We start from the raw sequence: 16,603 nt of genomic DNA, 5'->3' as shown, positions 1-16,603 counted from the left end.
CTCTTTGGTAGCCTTGTAGGTATAAAATTGTAAAAAGATTGATTATAAAATAGACAGACTAAATAAATACTAAAAGGAGGCCTCGGTCTCTGCATGATATAACATTACCTCCTTAATTAATATTCATACAAACCTAAACTCTGATTAATTATATTTTGAAAAACACATTTAAAACAGCTTCTATCAATATTTATTATAATAACAACAATCAGTGTGAAAAGGATTGCTCATAGGGATAAACTTGCAGAGACTTACCACCTGAAGCTGCAGCTCCCCTTGACTTCAAATGGCTTTAGCAAGTTTCAGCTCATTGTTTAGCTGACAGATGATGCTGTTCGTGAACATAATGGAGCATTTAACAGCCTGCAAGCCAGATATTCTCCTTGGGCATCGGTAGAGAGTTCCTTTTTAGCATAAAAGGTGATGATATGTTAAAGTTGTGTTTACAACTCGTTATAGCTGCTGCCAACTGCCCCAAAAAATCAAGTTACTGAAGGTTTAAGGACCCCTTCAATTGAGGTTATGTTCAGTATTAGCAGGAAGTAAGCATGCTAGCAGATTGGCTTGATGCTAGCGTTGGTCCCTAAAGCTCTCCACATTTCACAGTCCAATTTCAGAACATCATTTTAGGCGTCACTTAAGTCACTTTTGGGTTAATATCCTAGTGGTTTTGATAATCTGGTCAAATCTTTGGCTTGTTTTAACATCTGACTGATAAGAAACTGTATGTCTTGCCCATCAGCCTGGGGTGTAGTGTGTTCCTAGATCTCAGCCATTAATGAGATGAGTACAGTCATAAGCTATAGATATGATGGTCAACACTACAAAAATAATTTATGATAAACCAGAATTTCCTCATCCTTAAACACTATGGCATTCAGTGCTGGCCAGTGTAAAAGGGTGATTCCTTTAAGACCGCAGCGTTATTGGTCATTACTACCAGTTTACTAGAAGTAGAGTGCTAGGTGTTTTGGCATTTATACAATAACTATTTAGGCAACATGTATATGTAGGAGGAAAACTGTGAACAAAAAAAGTCTCTGTCAAACTGGTCTACCTGACTAATATCTTCTGTCGTCATCAGTGATGATCCTGCTGATCTGAATTTACCTGAGCTCTGATCTAATCCACCCTGTCTCTCAAAAGCACCTTCATCTCCCTCTGCAAACAAGTGGCTTTACTTGTGCAAACAGAAACCAAGAATAACCGCCGATCAAACCCAGTTAACCCTTCACCCAAAACCCCACAGTGCACACAATCAGCCAAGGTAACCACTAACCCTAATCCATGATCTGTCTGCGCACTTCTTAACAGACAGCTTGTCTTCAGTGTCTTAGCAAGTGAGCCAGAGAGAAGACAACTACGCTACGGAGTGTTTTTTATCTGTGAACTGTAAATCTAGTGTTGCATTATTTTTGGATTTTGCCAATTCAAAGTGTGTTTTAAGCCTTAATTGATTTAATGATTTGTAAGGCCTTGTGGTCTTTTGCCTTTCACCTGTCCAAATTAAGCATCATGGTGAATGTTGACTATCAAAGTGATTTAAAGCTTTATAGTCCAGTGCTTTTCTGTGTGTAACAGTTTAGCATAACTCCAGTTTCTGTAGGTGCTCTTACAGGTCAAATGTTTATAGAAATGCATGAAAGCACTTTATTCTTCTTTATATTCAGTAAGACTTGAATTATAAAATGTGTTATTTAACTTTAAATTAATGAGAACATTTTGTTGTAAATATTCCACTTTACTGAATCTTCATGTCCCAGTGAGAGGCCCTTGAAGGTACAAGTGTCCTTCTGTAAACCATCTGTGATGCTTTTATCTAATACTTTGTTTTACAACAGCAGCGATGTGTAATAAAACTCCAGCCAAACTTTCACATGTATTTTATCTGTTTTATCTGTCAGCAGTCTGAGGTGCAAGTGTGACCTTATCTATGGTAATGCTCACATAGTTTATGACGGGAACATTCGTCTCACACCATGTTAGTGATAATCACTGTTAATCTGGGCTACTGTACACACACAAACACACACACACACACACACACACACACACACACACACACACACACACACACACACACAAGAATAAATGTCTGTTTCAGGGTGTTACATGTGGTAAATGTGAGACATTTGCTCCACTGACAGAACTACAGTAAGCAGGGAGTCAAAACTGTGCAAGCCATTTTTTAAATAAAAGTTATTCAGGTGAAGGGCAGCTGGCCTGACTTATGAAAGTCAGGTTCATGAAATCACCAAGATGTTGTGTCTTTTTGTCTCTAGTATTGGTCAAGATTCAAAAAGGAAGGGTCCTACATTTCAGAGCCGCAGAAGACATTAAATAACAAGTGTCAGACTCATGATGGACAGTTAAAAAAAAAAAAAAGCAGAGCCAGAGATGTTGTCTTTTTTTATTCCGCACCTACATTACTGACAATGCAACTCAACTACTCACAATTCTCTTGGAGATTTGGATGCGTTATACTAGCAGCAGCTGATGTAGCCTGGAGCTGCTATAGCCTCAAGCACAGATGAGGAACAGGCTACAAAGGACTGGTAAGATAATTTCTTCCTAACTCCACACCTTCAGACTTCATCTAAGCTTCTTGTCTTCAGGTCAGTTCAAGATCAGTCGGTGCAATTTATCAAATTTCAAAAAGCTTGTCTAAAGCCACAAAAGGATTTGCACAACTTTTTTCATACATGCAGTAGGATTTCCAAGACCTGTAAGCAGACTCTGGTGTAAAGTTGGTAAAGTTCTCCCCTTTAATTTAAAAACATAGCTTATTGTGCCTCTAACTTCACTGAAATGAGCTAATAACCTCGGATTTCTGGGGCAGCTTTTAAGGTGGCCAATCAGATTTCCAGGTTGGCCCAAACCTCCACCACCCCTAGACACACCCCTGGTTTAATCAAACAGAGAACTTTTGAAAGTTTGGGAGCTTTTCTGACCATTTGTCTGGTGTGTGTGAAAACAAAAGTAGTGCTAGTGCTTGCTATTAATTTTCTATTTTCTAATGTTATACAACACTTTTTCACAGGGACAGACAAACAGCAAAATGACGCAAACACTCAGACATTTGTTGTTTCTGTATCCAGACTATGACCTCTCAAAGGGCAAAAGTATGGTTGCAGCGGAAATTCAAATTTTCTCAAATCCTACACCAATCCACAAGATATCACATCACATTACAGGCCAAGGTACACTGTTTACTATGAACTGAGGGAGAAATTATGAAGACTTTTGTCTCATTCACACATTCAGTCCAAAGATTGTTCCAGGGATAACTGGTGGCCTGTCGGGACTGATGCCAAACAGGATGCCTGCTGGCCATGACTAGCAGGAATTAACATCAAAGCAGCAGGATGAGGGCAACTGAAACTTGTTTGGTCAGCAAACAGATTTCATCCTCATCAGTCCCAAACAGTGCCAACCACTGTGGAGGTGTGTGTGTGTGTGTCTGTCTTTAATCCAACTGATAAAGTGAACCTGAAAAGTTCTTGTTGTTTGTTTTATGTAATATGGTCGATACCCAGATATATGTATACATGAAAGCACAATTCCACTTATTTATTGCGCATTCTGAAAGTGTTGTTCAGGCCCCTGCAATTTTTTCACAGTTTCTGTTTCAGACTAATGCTAAAAGAAAAGAAAAATAATTCCCCCCCCATATCAATCTTCACTCAATACCCCATAATGGCAAAGTGAAAGCAGAATTTCATGAAAAAGGAACACCTAAATATCATATTGACATAAGTCTTCAGACCCTTTACACATTAAATTTAGCTCAGGTTCCTCCCATTTCTCTTGATCATCTTTTAGATGTTTCTGCACCTTCATTGGAGTGTACCTGTGGTCAGTTCAGCAGATTGGACTTGGATTGGATTTGGAGAAGCACACGCATGTCTATATAAGGTCTCACAGATGCTAATGCATACCAGAGCAAAAACCCAGCCATGAGGAGGAAGGAACAGTATGCAGAGCTCAGAGGCAGGATTGTTTTGAGGCACAGATCTGGGGAACATTTCTGCTGCTTTGAAGGCTCCCAAGAGCACAGTGGCCTCCATGAATCCAAAATGGAAGAAGTCTGGAACAACCAGGACTCTTCAGAGAGCTGGCTGCCTGACCAAACCGAGCAGTGGAGGAAGAGGGGCCTTGGTAAGAGATCCTGATGGTCACTCTAACTGTGCTTCAGAGAAGCTGTGTGAAGAAGAGAGAAACCTCCAGAAGGACAACCAACACTGCAGCACTCCACCAATCTGGGCTTTATGGCAGAGTGGCTGGACAGGAGCCTCTCCTCAGTGAAGGTTTGCAAAAAAGAAGCTAAAGGACTCTCAGACTGTGAGAAATAAGATCCTCTGGTCTGATGAAATCTAGATCAAAATGTTTGGCCTTAATTCTAAGCATCATGACTGAAGGAAACCAGGCACCGCTCATCACCTGCCCACTACCATCCCAACAACGAAGCATGTGCATAATGAGCACATTATGCTGTGGGGGTGTTTTTCAGCATGGACTGGGAGACTGGTCAGGATTTAGGGAAAGCTGAACAGAGCAAAGTACAGAGATATCCTTAATGAAAATCTGGTTCAGAGTGCTCAGGAACCTAGACTGGGCCAAAGCTTCACCTTCCAACAGGACAGTGACCCGAATCACACAGCCAAGACAATGCAGGAGTGGCTTAGGGACAACTCTGTGAATGATCTTGAATGAACCAGCCAGAGCCCTGACCTGAACCCAATCAAACATCACTGGAGAGACCTTAAAAATGGCTGTCAAACCAACACTCCCAACCCAACACGACAGAGCTTGAGAGGCTCTGCAGAGGAGAATGGCAGAAAATTGCGAAGTACAGATGAGCAAAGCTTGCCACATCTTACCCAAGAAGACTATTGCTTCAGCTAAGTACTGAGTAAACAGTCTGAAGACTTATGTCAATATGATATTTCCATTTCTCCTAATTTGCAAACATTTCTAAAACTCTGTTTATATGTCTCATTATGGGGTATTGATAGATTGATGAGGGAAAACAATATTGTTCTTTACTTTAGGATAAGGGTGCAGTAGCATAAGGATGTGTAGTTACACATATAGGTTGAAAGTTTTTCAATATTGATAATAAAATACATTATATGGCTAAAATAAACAGCTTAACTATGAAACAAAGAACTCCTGAGTCATTCTACATCAGTACAAACAGATAACCTGTTGATTATTGAAAAACCTGGAACGGACACAAACGCAAACAAACACACACATACACACACGTACTCCAAGCCAAGGTCCAACACAGTGTACCCCATTAGGTGAGGTTTGGTTAAAATGTGACTGGACAATGGTGTACCCTGTACGTACGCCTACAGTCCAGGTCAAAAACATTATCGTTTAAGCTGGCTGGGTATATACGGGCAGGCAAGTGTGAAGTCAGCTCCAGAGGACCAACAAACCACAACACACAGCTGCAGAGACTTCATCTGTCAGACATGAGGGTCATTAACATTGTATGGATTTTTGTCTTTTTATCATATTTACTTAATTGTAGAAGATATGTTATGTATATGTTATGTAAAGCCTGAAGTTGTTTTCTGCTCTCTCTTATTTTAAATGCAGGGTCCAGACCCATCTCTGGCATATCGGCCAAACTTGGAGAAGAATGAACACAAAGAGAAGGAAGACTACAGAAACTTTGAGGTAAGCATTCAAAGCCGCTCTTCAGCACATAGCATTTATTTAATGCTACATTAATTTATCTATTATTTATTTATGGCCAAATGGGCAAATTCAGAGGTAAGACACACACACTTGTTACAACTATTGGCCAGCACAGTTACTATTACTAATTTAATCTGAAAACCAGTGTGATTCTGTTTTACCATTTGAAGTAGGCACAGCCCCGAGTCTCTTATTAATGTCTTATCAAACTCCTCATAATCATACATCACCATCTCAGATGCAGTGTGTTTTCAAGAAGCTCAGTGATCTGAATGGCCTGTCCCACTGTTACTGGTGGGGGGCTCATTTTTAAAACACTGCTAAGTCTTAGTAAGTTTTTGACAGTGATGCAGACATTGCAGAGGGCTCCCTACAGATCCCCAGCAAAAAGGCATTTGTGCCATCATACATAATACATGGTCTTTATTTTATAGAAGTAGTTTGCCGTAAGTGAATTGGCGTGTATCATATATGTGTTTTTCAGACTGGAAACCTACTTGAGCGTGTCTTCAGCACATATAAATTGATGCACACCAACCAAACCCTGGACTTTGTAAAGCAAAAGGTGAGTAAATCTGGAGTGAAACAAGCAAGTGGATGACCAGACTGAATAAACAAATGTCACCTGGTCCTCTGACATGAAGTTCTGTTTGGACTAAATGTTGTTTAATCAACCTAATTTCATATCCCCCAAAGGTTACACGGGGGCATTTTGGCACAGTCAGTTTTTTGGGCCTTTTTAGTATATTGGAAGATGTTGGTACTACTGAAAGAGAGGATACCCTTAAGTATAATAAAACAAGGAGAATATGAGTAGTCACTGGTCTGTAGTGCCATTTCAATTTCTGTTCACTGGGTACATTTGGTCACTCATTAAACATTAAGCAATTCAAATTAATTGCAAATAAACCTGATTCCCCGTAGCACTTAAAATTCATAAAAGTTCTTTTTCTTTAAAGGTTTTTGTTAGGGTTGTCCGGAAGCTTTCCTCACAAGTTTGAGAAAAAACCTCCCCAGTAATCATGTGTCTCTTACCTGCAGCACTCTGAATGGACCAGCTGCAACCACACTCGGATGGGGATGATGGACGCCATCATGTCTCTAGACCAGCTGGTGGACGAGTCTGATCCTGATGTGGACTTCCCCAACTCCTTTCACGCCTTCCAGACTGCTGAGGGCATCCGCCAAGCACACCCAGACAAAGGTAGCAAACAGGGAGAGAGACAGAGACACTGTGTACAAGCATGTACTGTACTTAAGTCTGGTAAATACTGTATCTGTATTTACTTTTCATCCTCAGACTGGTTCCAGTTGGTGGGTCTGATTCATGATGTTGGGAAGATCATGGCTCTTTGGGATGAACCGCAGGTAAGAAACACAGGGAAAGCTGATATTATGGCCTGAATTGTGCCTCAGCAACCCCGCTGAGGAATGGGAGTTCAATTTCCAACCTTAATGTTGCACTTACTCAATACTCTCAATGCTATATGAGGCATATTTGATAAGTGATTAGCATTATTACAACAACCCCTGACATTCTTAAGTTTATATAATATATATGAGAGATATAATTCTCTCCATAGTATTATGTTTGTGTCTGTGTACTCTACAGTGGGCTGTGGTGGGCGACACCTTCCCTGTAGGATGCAAGTATCAAAACTCAATTGTGTTCAGGGATAACACCTTCATGGATAATCCAGATGACAAAAACCCCAGCTACAAGTTGGTATTTTCATGTTATGTTATCAAAGTCAGGGAATGAAGCTCTCACTTCGTTGGTTAATTTGATTAATTTAAATATACGCTGGACCCCTTGTTGTAAACCTGCTACCTGTCTTCTCTTTAACCCTCCTATGTGCTGCATTTGACCCAAACACATTAGGTTAATAAGGGTTACCAAGTACTGTAATGTTAACCTAAAGATTTACTCAGAAACACAGCATCTGATCATTTTGTTAGTTACTCAATAATCACAGATGTGAAAAAGCAAAACTGACAACTGAGCAGTTTCACTTAACAATCTAATGTCTGTAGTCAATAATCCATCAGTTTTAATGAAGGGAACAAAATGCAATGGGATGTTTTCTCTTTAAATGTAATGTCATTAAAGGTTCTCTGCTCTGCTGCACTATTATCGACATTTATAGGAAGGTTGTTTAACGTGCAGGGAGTTGACTGATTTTTCTCTCTCTTTAGTACTGAATATGGGACCTATGAACCTAACTGTGGACTCGACAATGTCTTCATGTCCTGGGGCCATGATGGTACCAGAAGTCATCATATTCTCTCTCACACACACAATCCCTGTTGTAACACATCACACACACACACATCCATCCACCATAGCTTTTAAGATGTGTTCTGCCATTGACGTGCCTGTTTTCTACAATACTGTGTTTAAATTCTTGCACTGTTGTCTTTAGAGTATCTCTACAGAGTTATGAAGTTCAACAACTGCCCAATTCCAGAGGAGGTGAGTAAATTATTGCCTTGAATCACTGTTAAATGTGAAGTGAAAGCTGTTATAAGTATTCCTCGGGTCTTACTGGTCATATGTAGTGAATTCCTTCAATTCTTTCACATTTTGTTATGCTGTTGCTTTATGGTAAAATTGTGTAAATTATTTATTTTCCTTCATCAGTCTACACCCAGTATCCCATAATGACAAATCAAAACAGAATTTTTTTTTTTTTTTTGCAAATTAAAAAGGAAAAACTGTAAGTATTCAGATCCTTTGCTGACATTTGGAATTTATTAAGTGCCTCCCATTTCTCTTGATCATCTTGGAGATGTTTTTACACCATGATCTTTTTCCGTCTCTCTTCAGGGATTGTACATGATTCGCTTCCATTCATTCTACCCCTGGCATTCCCATGGAGACTACATGCACCTGTGCAATGACAAAGACCTGAGTATGCTGCCCTGGGTCCAAGAATTCAAGTGAGCATCTTCTTCTTTCGTATTAACATTGTACTGTTAACACTGTTTTGACCTGAGGCTGCATCTTCCGTCCTCTACACAGCAAATTTGACCTGTACACAAAGACCACCGATCTGCCCGATGTTGACAAGCTGAAGCCCTACTACCAGTCTCTGATTGACAAGTACTGTCCAGGAATACTGAAGTGGTGAAACAGACAAAGAACTCAACTGTTACACAATGTTGTGAGAAATCAGCTATTAGAGAGAATAATTACAATGTGTAACTCTGCAATGATATGATATGCTGTTCCTTTATAATAACACTCAAGCTCAGGGGTCTCCAACCTTTTTTACTCTGAGAGCTACTTTGGCAAAATAAAAAGTGTCTGAGAGTTACTCCTATCTTACATAACTGGTTACATTTATTCACATATCGTAACAAAACAAACTGATCTCCAAACCAAATCAGATGAATAAGATAATTTGACAAGTCATTAAATATCAATATCTAAACTGCCAAAAAGCCTCAACACACACTGCAAATAAATGTCCATATATGTTTAGAAATGAGAAAGAAGCTCTACAGTAAGTAATCCAGTGATAGTTGTCAGTACATCCAATGGTACACAACCAACAGGAACTTAAAATGGCTAATTCAGTTCACTTGATTCTCAAAAATATAAACATGGACTTAAAAAAAAAAAAAACAGGGCTCAAGTTGAAGCCCACAGCTTAACTCACTTAATCCACAGCAACATAACAGAGTTGTTATCCCTGCATGTCGCCAACAGCATATCTGATGTTAACAAACTTGACAGCGTAACTCATTTGACTGACAGCTGACAAATAATTATTACTACTATGCACCCACATTTTTTGACATAGACTCTCTCAGAACTTTTGGGTGAGCCACTCTAAAACAGGGTGTAGTTCGTGAGCCACCTGTTGGAGACCCCTGCTTTAGCTGGACTGAATCTAGTCCTATATATCTGATTTCAACTGAATATTTTATCTTGCTTATACTGACAAGTTCTTAAAATTATAATGGTGTATGAATAACTCACCTGTATTATAGTTTCAAATAAAAAATTACAGAAAAGCATTTGAATTTCATTGGATTTTAATCTTATAAGAACATTTTCAAAGTACGACAGTGTTTTGCGTGATGTTTTCGTTTTAGAAACAAAAGACACGTTTGTGGGGAAAAAAAGTGCAGTTTTTTTTAGTTCTGTACATACAGCAATAGAGGCAAATAACCAAAGTGAAAGAGACACAGACAGAAACACACACACACACACACACCTGTATTTATGTACAAGTGCAACTACACATAACACAAACAGAAGACAAAGAGTGGCATAGTAACATGAACAAGACAGAACCCTCCTTAGATTTTAAATTCTAGATTTATCTACTCTTATTCAACATAATTTGATCTTCTGACCAAATATGACTTTGGGAGTTGTCAGAGCCAAGGAAGGAGGTTTTAAAATATATGAACAGCTAGCAAGATCTGCTGAATTACCACCAATGATCCAAAGTGATTAGGCGATTGGTTTCTGATGTAGAAAGCCGATATATGAAATATGTACTGCAGTAAGGTGTAAGTGATATAAAGAAAATGAACTTTTTTTCTGTGACTGGCTAAGTTGGAAATAGAAATATACAAACAACATTTTCTTTGGTCATTTTGGGGATGTTTTATAAAGGCAGGTGGTGATAACAGTCATTACAGGATTACCTGCATCTTTATTAAAACTATCTCTTCCAAAGTAGCTCATCTTTTTCCTTTTCTTTCTTCCTCCTCCTCCTCCTCCTCCTCCTCCTCCTCCTCTTCTTCTTCTTCTTGTTCGTCACCCCCACTGTCATCACTAACAGGGTCCTTCTCGTCTCCCTCACCTTCCTCCACTTCATCTTCGCAGTCCTCTCCGTCTTCCTCTTCCACCGCCTGCTGTTCATCTGACTTCTCACAATTTTCTGTGTGATCGTTCACAGTCACAGTGGCCTTATGAGAAAGTGGGTTCCCTTTTTTCCTGTTTCGCAATCCCTGGAGGAGACAGAAAGTGGCGCTGCAGGCAATGAGGGTCCAGATTAATATGTGGGCAGGAACACCTCTGACCTGAGAGCGCACCCATCTTACTGCCAAGGCAACAGTGGTGTTGGACACACGGCGTGGAGGGGATTTGTCCTGTAGACAAATAAAGATCAATATTAATGGTAATGGGATTCTATTAGATTAAAGCATTACAGGGACATTTTCTTCCCATGTTTTCCATAGTTTCTAATGAAAGATTTATGATAAAAGGTAATACACTGGAAAGATTATTTTAAAGATGCATTTACTTTGAGTCCGTACTGGTTGAGCATGCTCTCCAGGAAGCTGTTGCCCAGGTGCACGGTGGGATAGAATTCCTCATCATAGACCCTCCTCCACCAGCGTTGTGGGTAAGAACTGCCAACAAAAACCAGCCAAACAGTTAACATCCTCACATCATAGGGGATGGGGAACTTACATAGACATTTTCCTGGAGTTGCTTATTTTTAATTTTTGTAAAAATAGCAACAAAACTGCAATAAATCCTGTCAGTATCTGTTAATTAAGCTCAAATTTTTCAGTAATATTCCAGGGTTTGTTGACTAACAGCTTTCAGAGCACACTCAGTGCATAAGTAAGGGAGAAGGAGAAATAGTGCACTGACCCATCAGCCTTTGGTTCAGTAAACCAGTATCTGTAGCGGTGGGCTCGGAGGTATGCAGGAGGCTGCTGGTGGAACGGATACTGAGATACATCTGTCTGGATCAACTCTATAACTGCAGAACAGGAAAAAAAATACTTTAAAGAGGTCTGCTTGTTAAATAAATAAATCAACTGTAGCTTGGTCAAGGTGATTACCATCTCTCTTTCCCTGCAGCAGTCTGTACATCAGGCTGGTGAACCATGGAGCCTGTGTATGAGCCCCGAGGGCAGCAAACCACATTTGCCAGTCCAGCCTGGGCTGGTGAGGTGCTACCACAGGAGGAGGGGCGCTTAAGTTTCCTGGCTTATACATAAACTCAATCTCCTGGAATAAAAGAAAACATGCTGATATAAGAATTTAATACAGTATTGAAGGACAGTGAGTTATTTATTATGAAATACTGAACAATAGTATATTATACAATTACAGATTTTGGAAACCAGAAGCATCTTACATAGCAGGTTTATATTAAATTAGCAGTGGGATCATTAAGTGTCATTCACAGCCATGTTTATATCCTGTTTAAACCATCCTCCATGATAAGTTTTTTCTCTCACCGTCCACGTGACCCCGTCATTGCTTCCCTCAATGACAACTTCTGGCCGCCCCCCGACGCCTGTCATCCTTCTGAAGAGGCCGTAAGAGTTGACCAGCTCATAGCGATTCACAAGCTCATAGGCCCGACGCACTCCGGGCCACAATCTCGCATTGGAGTCATACTCTATGTAGGTAAATGGCACCTTGAAGTAAGAAACAGAGTCAGAAAGTGATGACACGAGAGGAAACACTGATATTCTGACTTGCACTGACACCAAGAGGCCATAATCTAAGCAATGACAGCCAAATTAGGAAGTAATACTGCTGACTGGTTATGGGGTTCGACTGAATACTGGCATAAAGTTTCACCCCCATGATATGAAGTTCAATCATTACTACACATTACTACCCACCAGACTGACAGCAAACATGGCAGCGGTGGCAGCAGCAAACACTGTCCACTGAACTGTTCCACAAAACCTCTTCAGGAAACCACAGACACATGCACATCTACAAAAACACATTGAGTACATTATTTTTGTACTTCTGCTGTACACTCACACATTTTCTATAAAAAGCTAACTCCACATCAAGCAGAGGAGTAAATGCAACAGATCGAGGAGAGTCCTACCTGAACATGGCTGTGACAATCTCCCAGGTGAGAGAGAGGACCCCAATCCAGATACAAGGGATAGTAACAGTCTTCAGAAACTGGTTAAACTGGTGATATGTGAACGCTGCATGGACAAAAACATAAACAAAAAACTGCAAAATGTTAGTGGCTTCTTTTCACATACATGTACATACATACGTACACACACACACACACACGCATGCACGCACCTGTCCTGGAGGAGATGCCGTTCTTTGTTGTATCCAGCTGCAGGTCAAAGAATATAATTGTTCCAAAGATCATGAGAGACCAGACTGCCAGCTCCAGCAGGTAACACAGCCATGACCACAGCCTGGAGTCTGATCAGGGCGGACAGAGAAAAAAAAGAAATGGATGATACTCTGGTAAGCAAACTATGCCAGAATAGACAAATGGGTCAAGTCGACATTTAACTGTGTATGTATGTCCCTCTATAGACAGGGTTCATATGCATTATCGGTTAAAATATCAAAAACTTCCCTCTGATCACAATTTGTTTACTGACTTGTAGGTGCTGATGGGTGTTTAATATAATGACTTACTGTAGGCTGATTACATGCATATCACACATGCACACACATATGCACACTTAAATGTTTAAATAATCCCAAGACTGAAGAACTGGAAATAGCAAGACTGATTTTCCTAATTTGAAAAGAAAATCGTGAGGCCTCCATATGTATCCATATACATGCACTTGGTTATCATACCATTGTTATTGTTGGTCCTGTCTGCTTTGCGTAGCCAGAACTGTACATGCTGATCGTCCAGCAGAGACAGACAGAGCACCAATGTCAGCAGGTTGAAGAAGTTGTAGTTTCCAGACAAAATGATGAGCACTTGCAACAGCACCTACGCAAGGGCGAAAAAAGGAAAAGGACACAGATCAATCAATATGCACACAACAACATGGCAATTGGAGAAGGGTGAAAGCATCTGGTTTTCATAAGCACAACACTTTACAAGCAGACATGTTAATTGCAGACTTAGGAGACAGTGTGTGGGAAAATTTAGCAGCACAGCAATTAACCAATGTACAACCCTGAAGTTAAGTATGCATTAAGAAATGTAAATGAACCTAACGCTGATTCCTCAATTTCAAAGTTAACACAAATCACAGTCTGTGAGCAGCAAAGTAAAAAAAGAAAACCAATATTGAAAAATGATTGAAATCAAAAAGGAGCCCTTGAATTTCTACCTACCTGCAAATAAAAAGCCCCAAGTCGGAGCCTACGCAGTGGACTGAAGAACAGCACAGGTGCAGCGATCTCTATGACAAAGGTTGCCACCACACTTAGCTTCTGCCACCACACTGGGAACTGGTGGGCAAACCAGGCCAGTGGGGTGGGAATACACTGAGTCTCATAGTGATATGTCAAAGCTGTACAACACACAGTGAAAAATAAACTTAATCAAATGAAAAAAAAAAATAAATAAAAAATAGATGAGATCTTAACAGTTCAAACGCACAGAATAGATGACTGGCAAGAATTGACATCAGTTATAATGAGTGAGATGCTGGAGGAGTTAAACTGCATGTTTCAACAGTAGTAATGGGATTTCTTCCGAGGTTTCACATCGCCAACATACTACAGTATACTTCAGACACGCACCTGTGAGACCCCACCATGTGGGACAACGTGATGTGAGCTTCACCACACCGGAGGCAAGCATTAGCCTAAAGAGTAGCCAGCGGATCAGCCAGAAAGTCACAGGATCATGTTCTCTGACCCCTCGAGACCCTCTGATTATTGTCAGTGGAGCAACAAGGATACAAAGGAACCCAGTCTCTAGAAGCAGATTGTCCCTGTCCAAAGAGTAACAGGTGTCATTCTAGTTTACTTTAATGTCTATGTTGTTGTTGCACAGCAGCAGAGACAAACATCAGTATGATGTTATACTGAGAATAACAAACATATAAGCAAACTGCCAAAACCATCTTAGGCTCCCTCTTCAAGCTGCTGTTTATAGAAGTAATGAGCAAATGAAAAAATAAAATCAGCTATAAACATCTATACTTCATCATATTGTCCATAAAACTCACCACTGGAAGTAGAGGAAAACCTGGCCCACCTGAAGCAAACAAATATGTTTAATGAGGAAGAGCATGAAAACTGGAAATATTGTGACAAAAAAAACAAAAAAAAAAAACGTGCAGCTGCTATAAACTCACCTGGTACATGGACAGGTACAAGGCCCAGAGGCAGAGGAATACTATGCTGTCTCTGAGAGCTTCCACCAGAGTAGCGGCGAGGCTCAGTGCAGCCCCTGTGAGACAGAGCAGCTCCATGGCAGTGTGCGTGTCCAGGCTGAGCCAAGGTCCAAGCCACAATAGGGTGGGCGAGGACAGCAGCTGTTCCCCCAGGGGTTTACCGCTGTATCGCAGCTGCCAACGAGCAGGCAACAGTCCGTCATTACCATAGAGACCTAGAAATGAACATGAACATGTAAACCATTTTTTTTTTTTGGTCATTTTCCAACCTGCCAGTGCATCTGTCACTACTATAGACTGGCCTTGCACAGACCAGCCAGAGACGCCTGTGACTAAACAGCCCTAGACAATTACTGGAGATACATTTAAAGTTTCCTGTATTCATTCAGCAGAATACAAAATAAGTGTATAAGGCGGCAACTAACTCTAATTTTCATTACTGATTAATTTGCTGAAACGCCTTTTTTTTTTGTTCAAACATCCAAATATCTAGAAATACTTAGTTTACAATGACAGATAACAAAGAAAAGCAGGAAATAACCTCATGTGAGAGGCTGAAATCGGGGGAATATATTTTCTTTTAAAACATGAATCTTAAAAATTTGACGACTACCTTCCTAATCGATGAATTGACTAATCTCTTCAAAGGCTTCATAATTTAATGTGCTCTAGTTTCTTTGTTTATATTTTATCACATGTACCCTGAAACTCTGATTATGTCATTCATCTGAAAATACACTCATTGGCATTTGTAAACGGCACATATACACTTGTAGTTTGGCTTGTGATGATCTGAGAATGCATCGTGGAAACCCGTGCACTGGAAAATGATGATGATACTGTAACTAAATAAATATTTGTCCCAAATGAGCAGCGCTTCCTGTGCCACATGGGCGTGGGCGCCGCCTTCTGAGCTTCCTCAGGGCAGCAACGCAACTTTTAGGGTTTGTGGGTGCTGCGGTACAAATCACAAATCACATCACTATCGCATGAGCATCTTTTACAAGGTCTTTTTCTGCAGCCGTCAGCTCGTAAATGTAGCCACAAGCTGGGAAGCCCCTCTCTCTGGCTGCAGCCCACAGAAACTTCCAGGCGGTTCTTTACCATAACTGAGAGCATGAAAACGGAGGAAGCAGAACAGCGCCAAGTTCCCTGCTAACAAGCTAACACAAATAAGTTAAATTGGGAGGGGGGGGGGGGGGGGCTAGCTCTCACACAGGTAGCGGGAGTTGAGGGTCTCACCTGGTATCTGCACATAGAGGGAAACAAAAGCAACCAGGTAGGTGACCGCCATGCTCCAGAGGAACATGCGCCGCGGCAGGATGATTCCCCCCATGCCGGAGCCGAGCTGCTGGCCTGCACAGTCGCCGCCTCCGCTGCTGACTGACTTGCCGCGTCCTGTTCCTGGGGCAGGACGGGAAGCAGGGAGCGGGGATTTAACGTAGCCGGGGGACACGTAGCGGAAGTTTACCAGAGCGACCCCGAGATGTCGCTACAGTTTGTTTTCACCGTCGTGCTGCGTTCACGGTGCATCGGATGGAAAGGATATGGGGTGTCATTTTTTTTCGTGTGTTATTAAACGCCGCAAAACAACAACAAATAACTATCACTGAAAGTTATGGATCCTTAATTAATGTTGGAAAAAAAAAAATTTACTTAATGGAAAAATTGTCAAAATTGACCCAGAAGAATGTAACGGGTCCACAACTACGATATGATTGTGCCCTTTATCTTCAAGTGCTGCTTCAAAACACATTTACATTAACACTTTACCATGTTGACCAAAATGTTAACCTATTAATCAAATAAACAAAAAAGTTTGATAAATGTG

At 40.7% G+C, this 16,603-nt stretch overlaps 2 protein-coding genes and 1 long non-coding RNA gene across 5 annotated transcripts in view; 1 reads left to right on the top strand and 2 right to left on the bottom strand.

Moving 5' to 3' along the window:
• lmf2a (lipase maturation factor 2a) overlaps positions 1 to 16,241 on the bottom strand; it is a 61,470-nt gene extending 45,229 nt beyond the window's left edge. The window contains exons 1-15 of one of the 3 annotated variants that reach the window (XM_071500681.1): positions 16,015 to 16,241; positions 14,734 to 14,987; positions 14,605 to 14,633; positions 14,174 to 14,367; positions 13,763 to 13,941; positions 13,271 to 13,412; positions 12,752 to 12,880; positions 12,540 to 12,645; positions 12,322 to 12,418; positions 11,929 to 12,111; positions 11,527 to 11,695; positions 11,333 to 11,444; positions 10,977 to 11,085; positions 10,506 to 10,821; positions 9,736 to 10,475 (exon numbers count right to left, since the gene is read on the bottom strand). In XM_071500681.1, coding sequence (XP_071356782.1) covers positions 10,411 to 10,475; positions 10,506 to 10,821; positions 10,977 to 11,085; positions 11,333 to 11,444; positions 11,527 to 11,695; positions 11,929 to 12,111; positions 12,322 to 12,418; positions 12,540 to 12,645; positions 12,752 to 12,880; positions 13,271 to 13,412; positions 13,763 to 13,941; positions 14,174 to 14,367; positions 14,605 to 14,633; positions 14,734 to 14,987; positions 16,015 to 16,108 — 2,178 coding nt within the window. In that variant the 5' untranslated portion in view covers positions 16,109 to 16,241 and the 3' untranslated portion in view covers positions 9,736 to 10,410. Of the gene's footprint in view, positions 1 to 9,735; positions 10,476 to 10,505; positions 10,822 to 10,976; positions 11,086 to 11,332; positions 11,445 to 11,526; positions 11,696 to 11,928; positions 12,112 to 12,321; positions 12,419 to 12,539; positions 12,646 to 12,751; positions 12,881 to 13,270; positions 13,413 to 13,762; positions 13,942 to 14,173; positions 14,368 to 14,604; positions 14,634 to 14,733; positions 14,988 to 16,014 lie in introns of those variants that run through there. The other 2 variants (XM_071500689.1, XM_071500696.1) reach the window with 2 other exon arrangements.
• Positions 5,336 to 9,735, top strand: miox (myo-inositol oxygenase). The gene is made up of 10 exons (XM_071500734.1): positions 5,336 to 5,501; positions 5,611 to 5,691; positions 6,197 to 6,277; positions 6,754 to 6,916; positions 7,013 to 7,080; positions 7,325 to 7,434; positions 7,909 to 7,976; positions 8,136 to 8,185; positions 8,540 to 8,652; positions 8,735 to 9,735. Exons 1-10 carry the CDS (start codon positions 5,484 to 5,486, stop codon positions 8,841 to 8,843), a joined length of 861 nt encoding a protein of 286 aa, XP_071356835.1. The 5' UTR covers positions 5,336 to 5,483; the 3' UTR covers positions 8,844 to 9,735.
• LOC139634387 (uncharacterized) lies at positions 7,672 to 8,176 on the bottom strand. Its single transcript, XR_011693957.1, has 2 exons — positions 7,874 to 8,176; positions 7,672 to 7,799 (listed from the first exon to the last, which is right to left on the bottom strand). It is a non-coding gene; the product is annotated as an uncharacterized lncRNA (long non-coding RNA).
• Positions 16,242 to 16,603: the final 362 nt, after the last annotated feature.

Source organism: Trachinotus anak, unplaced genomic scaffold, assembly GCF_046630095.1.
Source record: "Trachinotus anak isolate AG129_WGS33_773 ecotype Australia unplaced genomic scaffold, CSIRO_AGI_Tana_v1 ptg000002l, whole genome shotgun sequence".
Classification (NCBI taxonomy): Eukaryota; Metazoa; Chordata; class Actinopteri; order Carangiformes; family Carangidae; genus Trachinotus; species Trachinotus anak.
The sequence above is the reverse complement of the archived record's forward strand: the minus strand, read 5'-3'. Positions and strand labels throughout refer to the sequence as shown.

Excerpts from the sequence above, each read along its gene's own strand:
- miox (XM_071500734.1), top strand. Across the intron at positions 7,081-7,324 it reads CTCTTTGGGATGAACCGCAG|TGGGCTGTGGTGGGCGACAC; the intron begins GTAAGAAACACA and ends TGTACTCTACAG. Across the intron at positions 7,435-7,908 it reads GACAAAAACCCCAGCTACAA|TACTGAATATGGGACCTATG; the intron begins GTTGGTATTTTC and ends CTCTCTCTTTAG.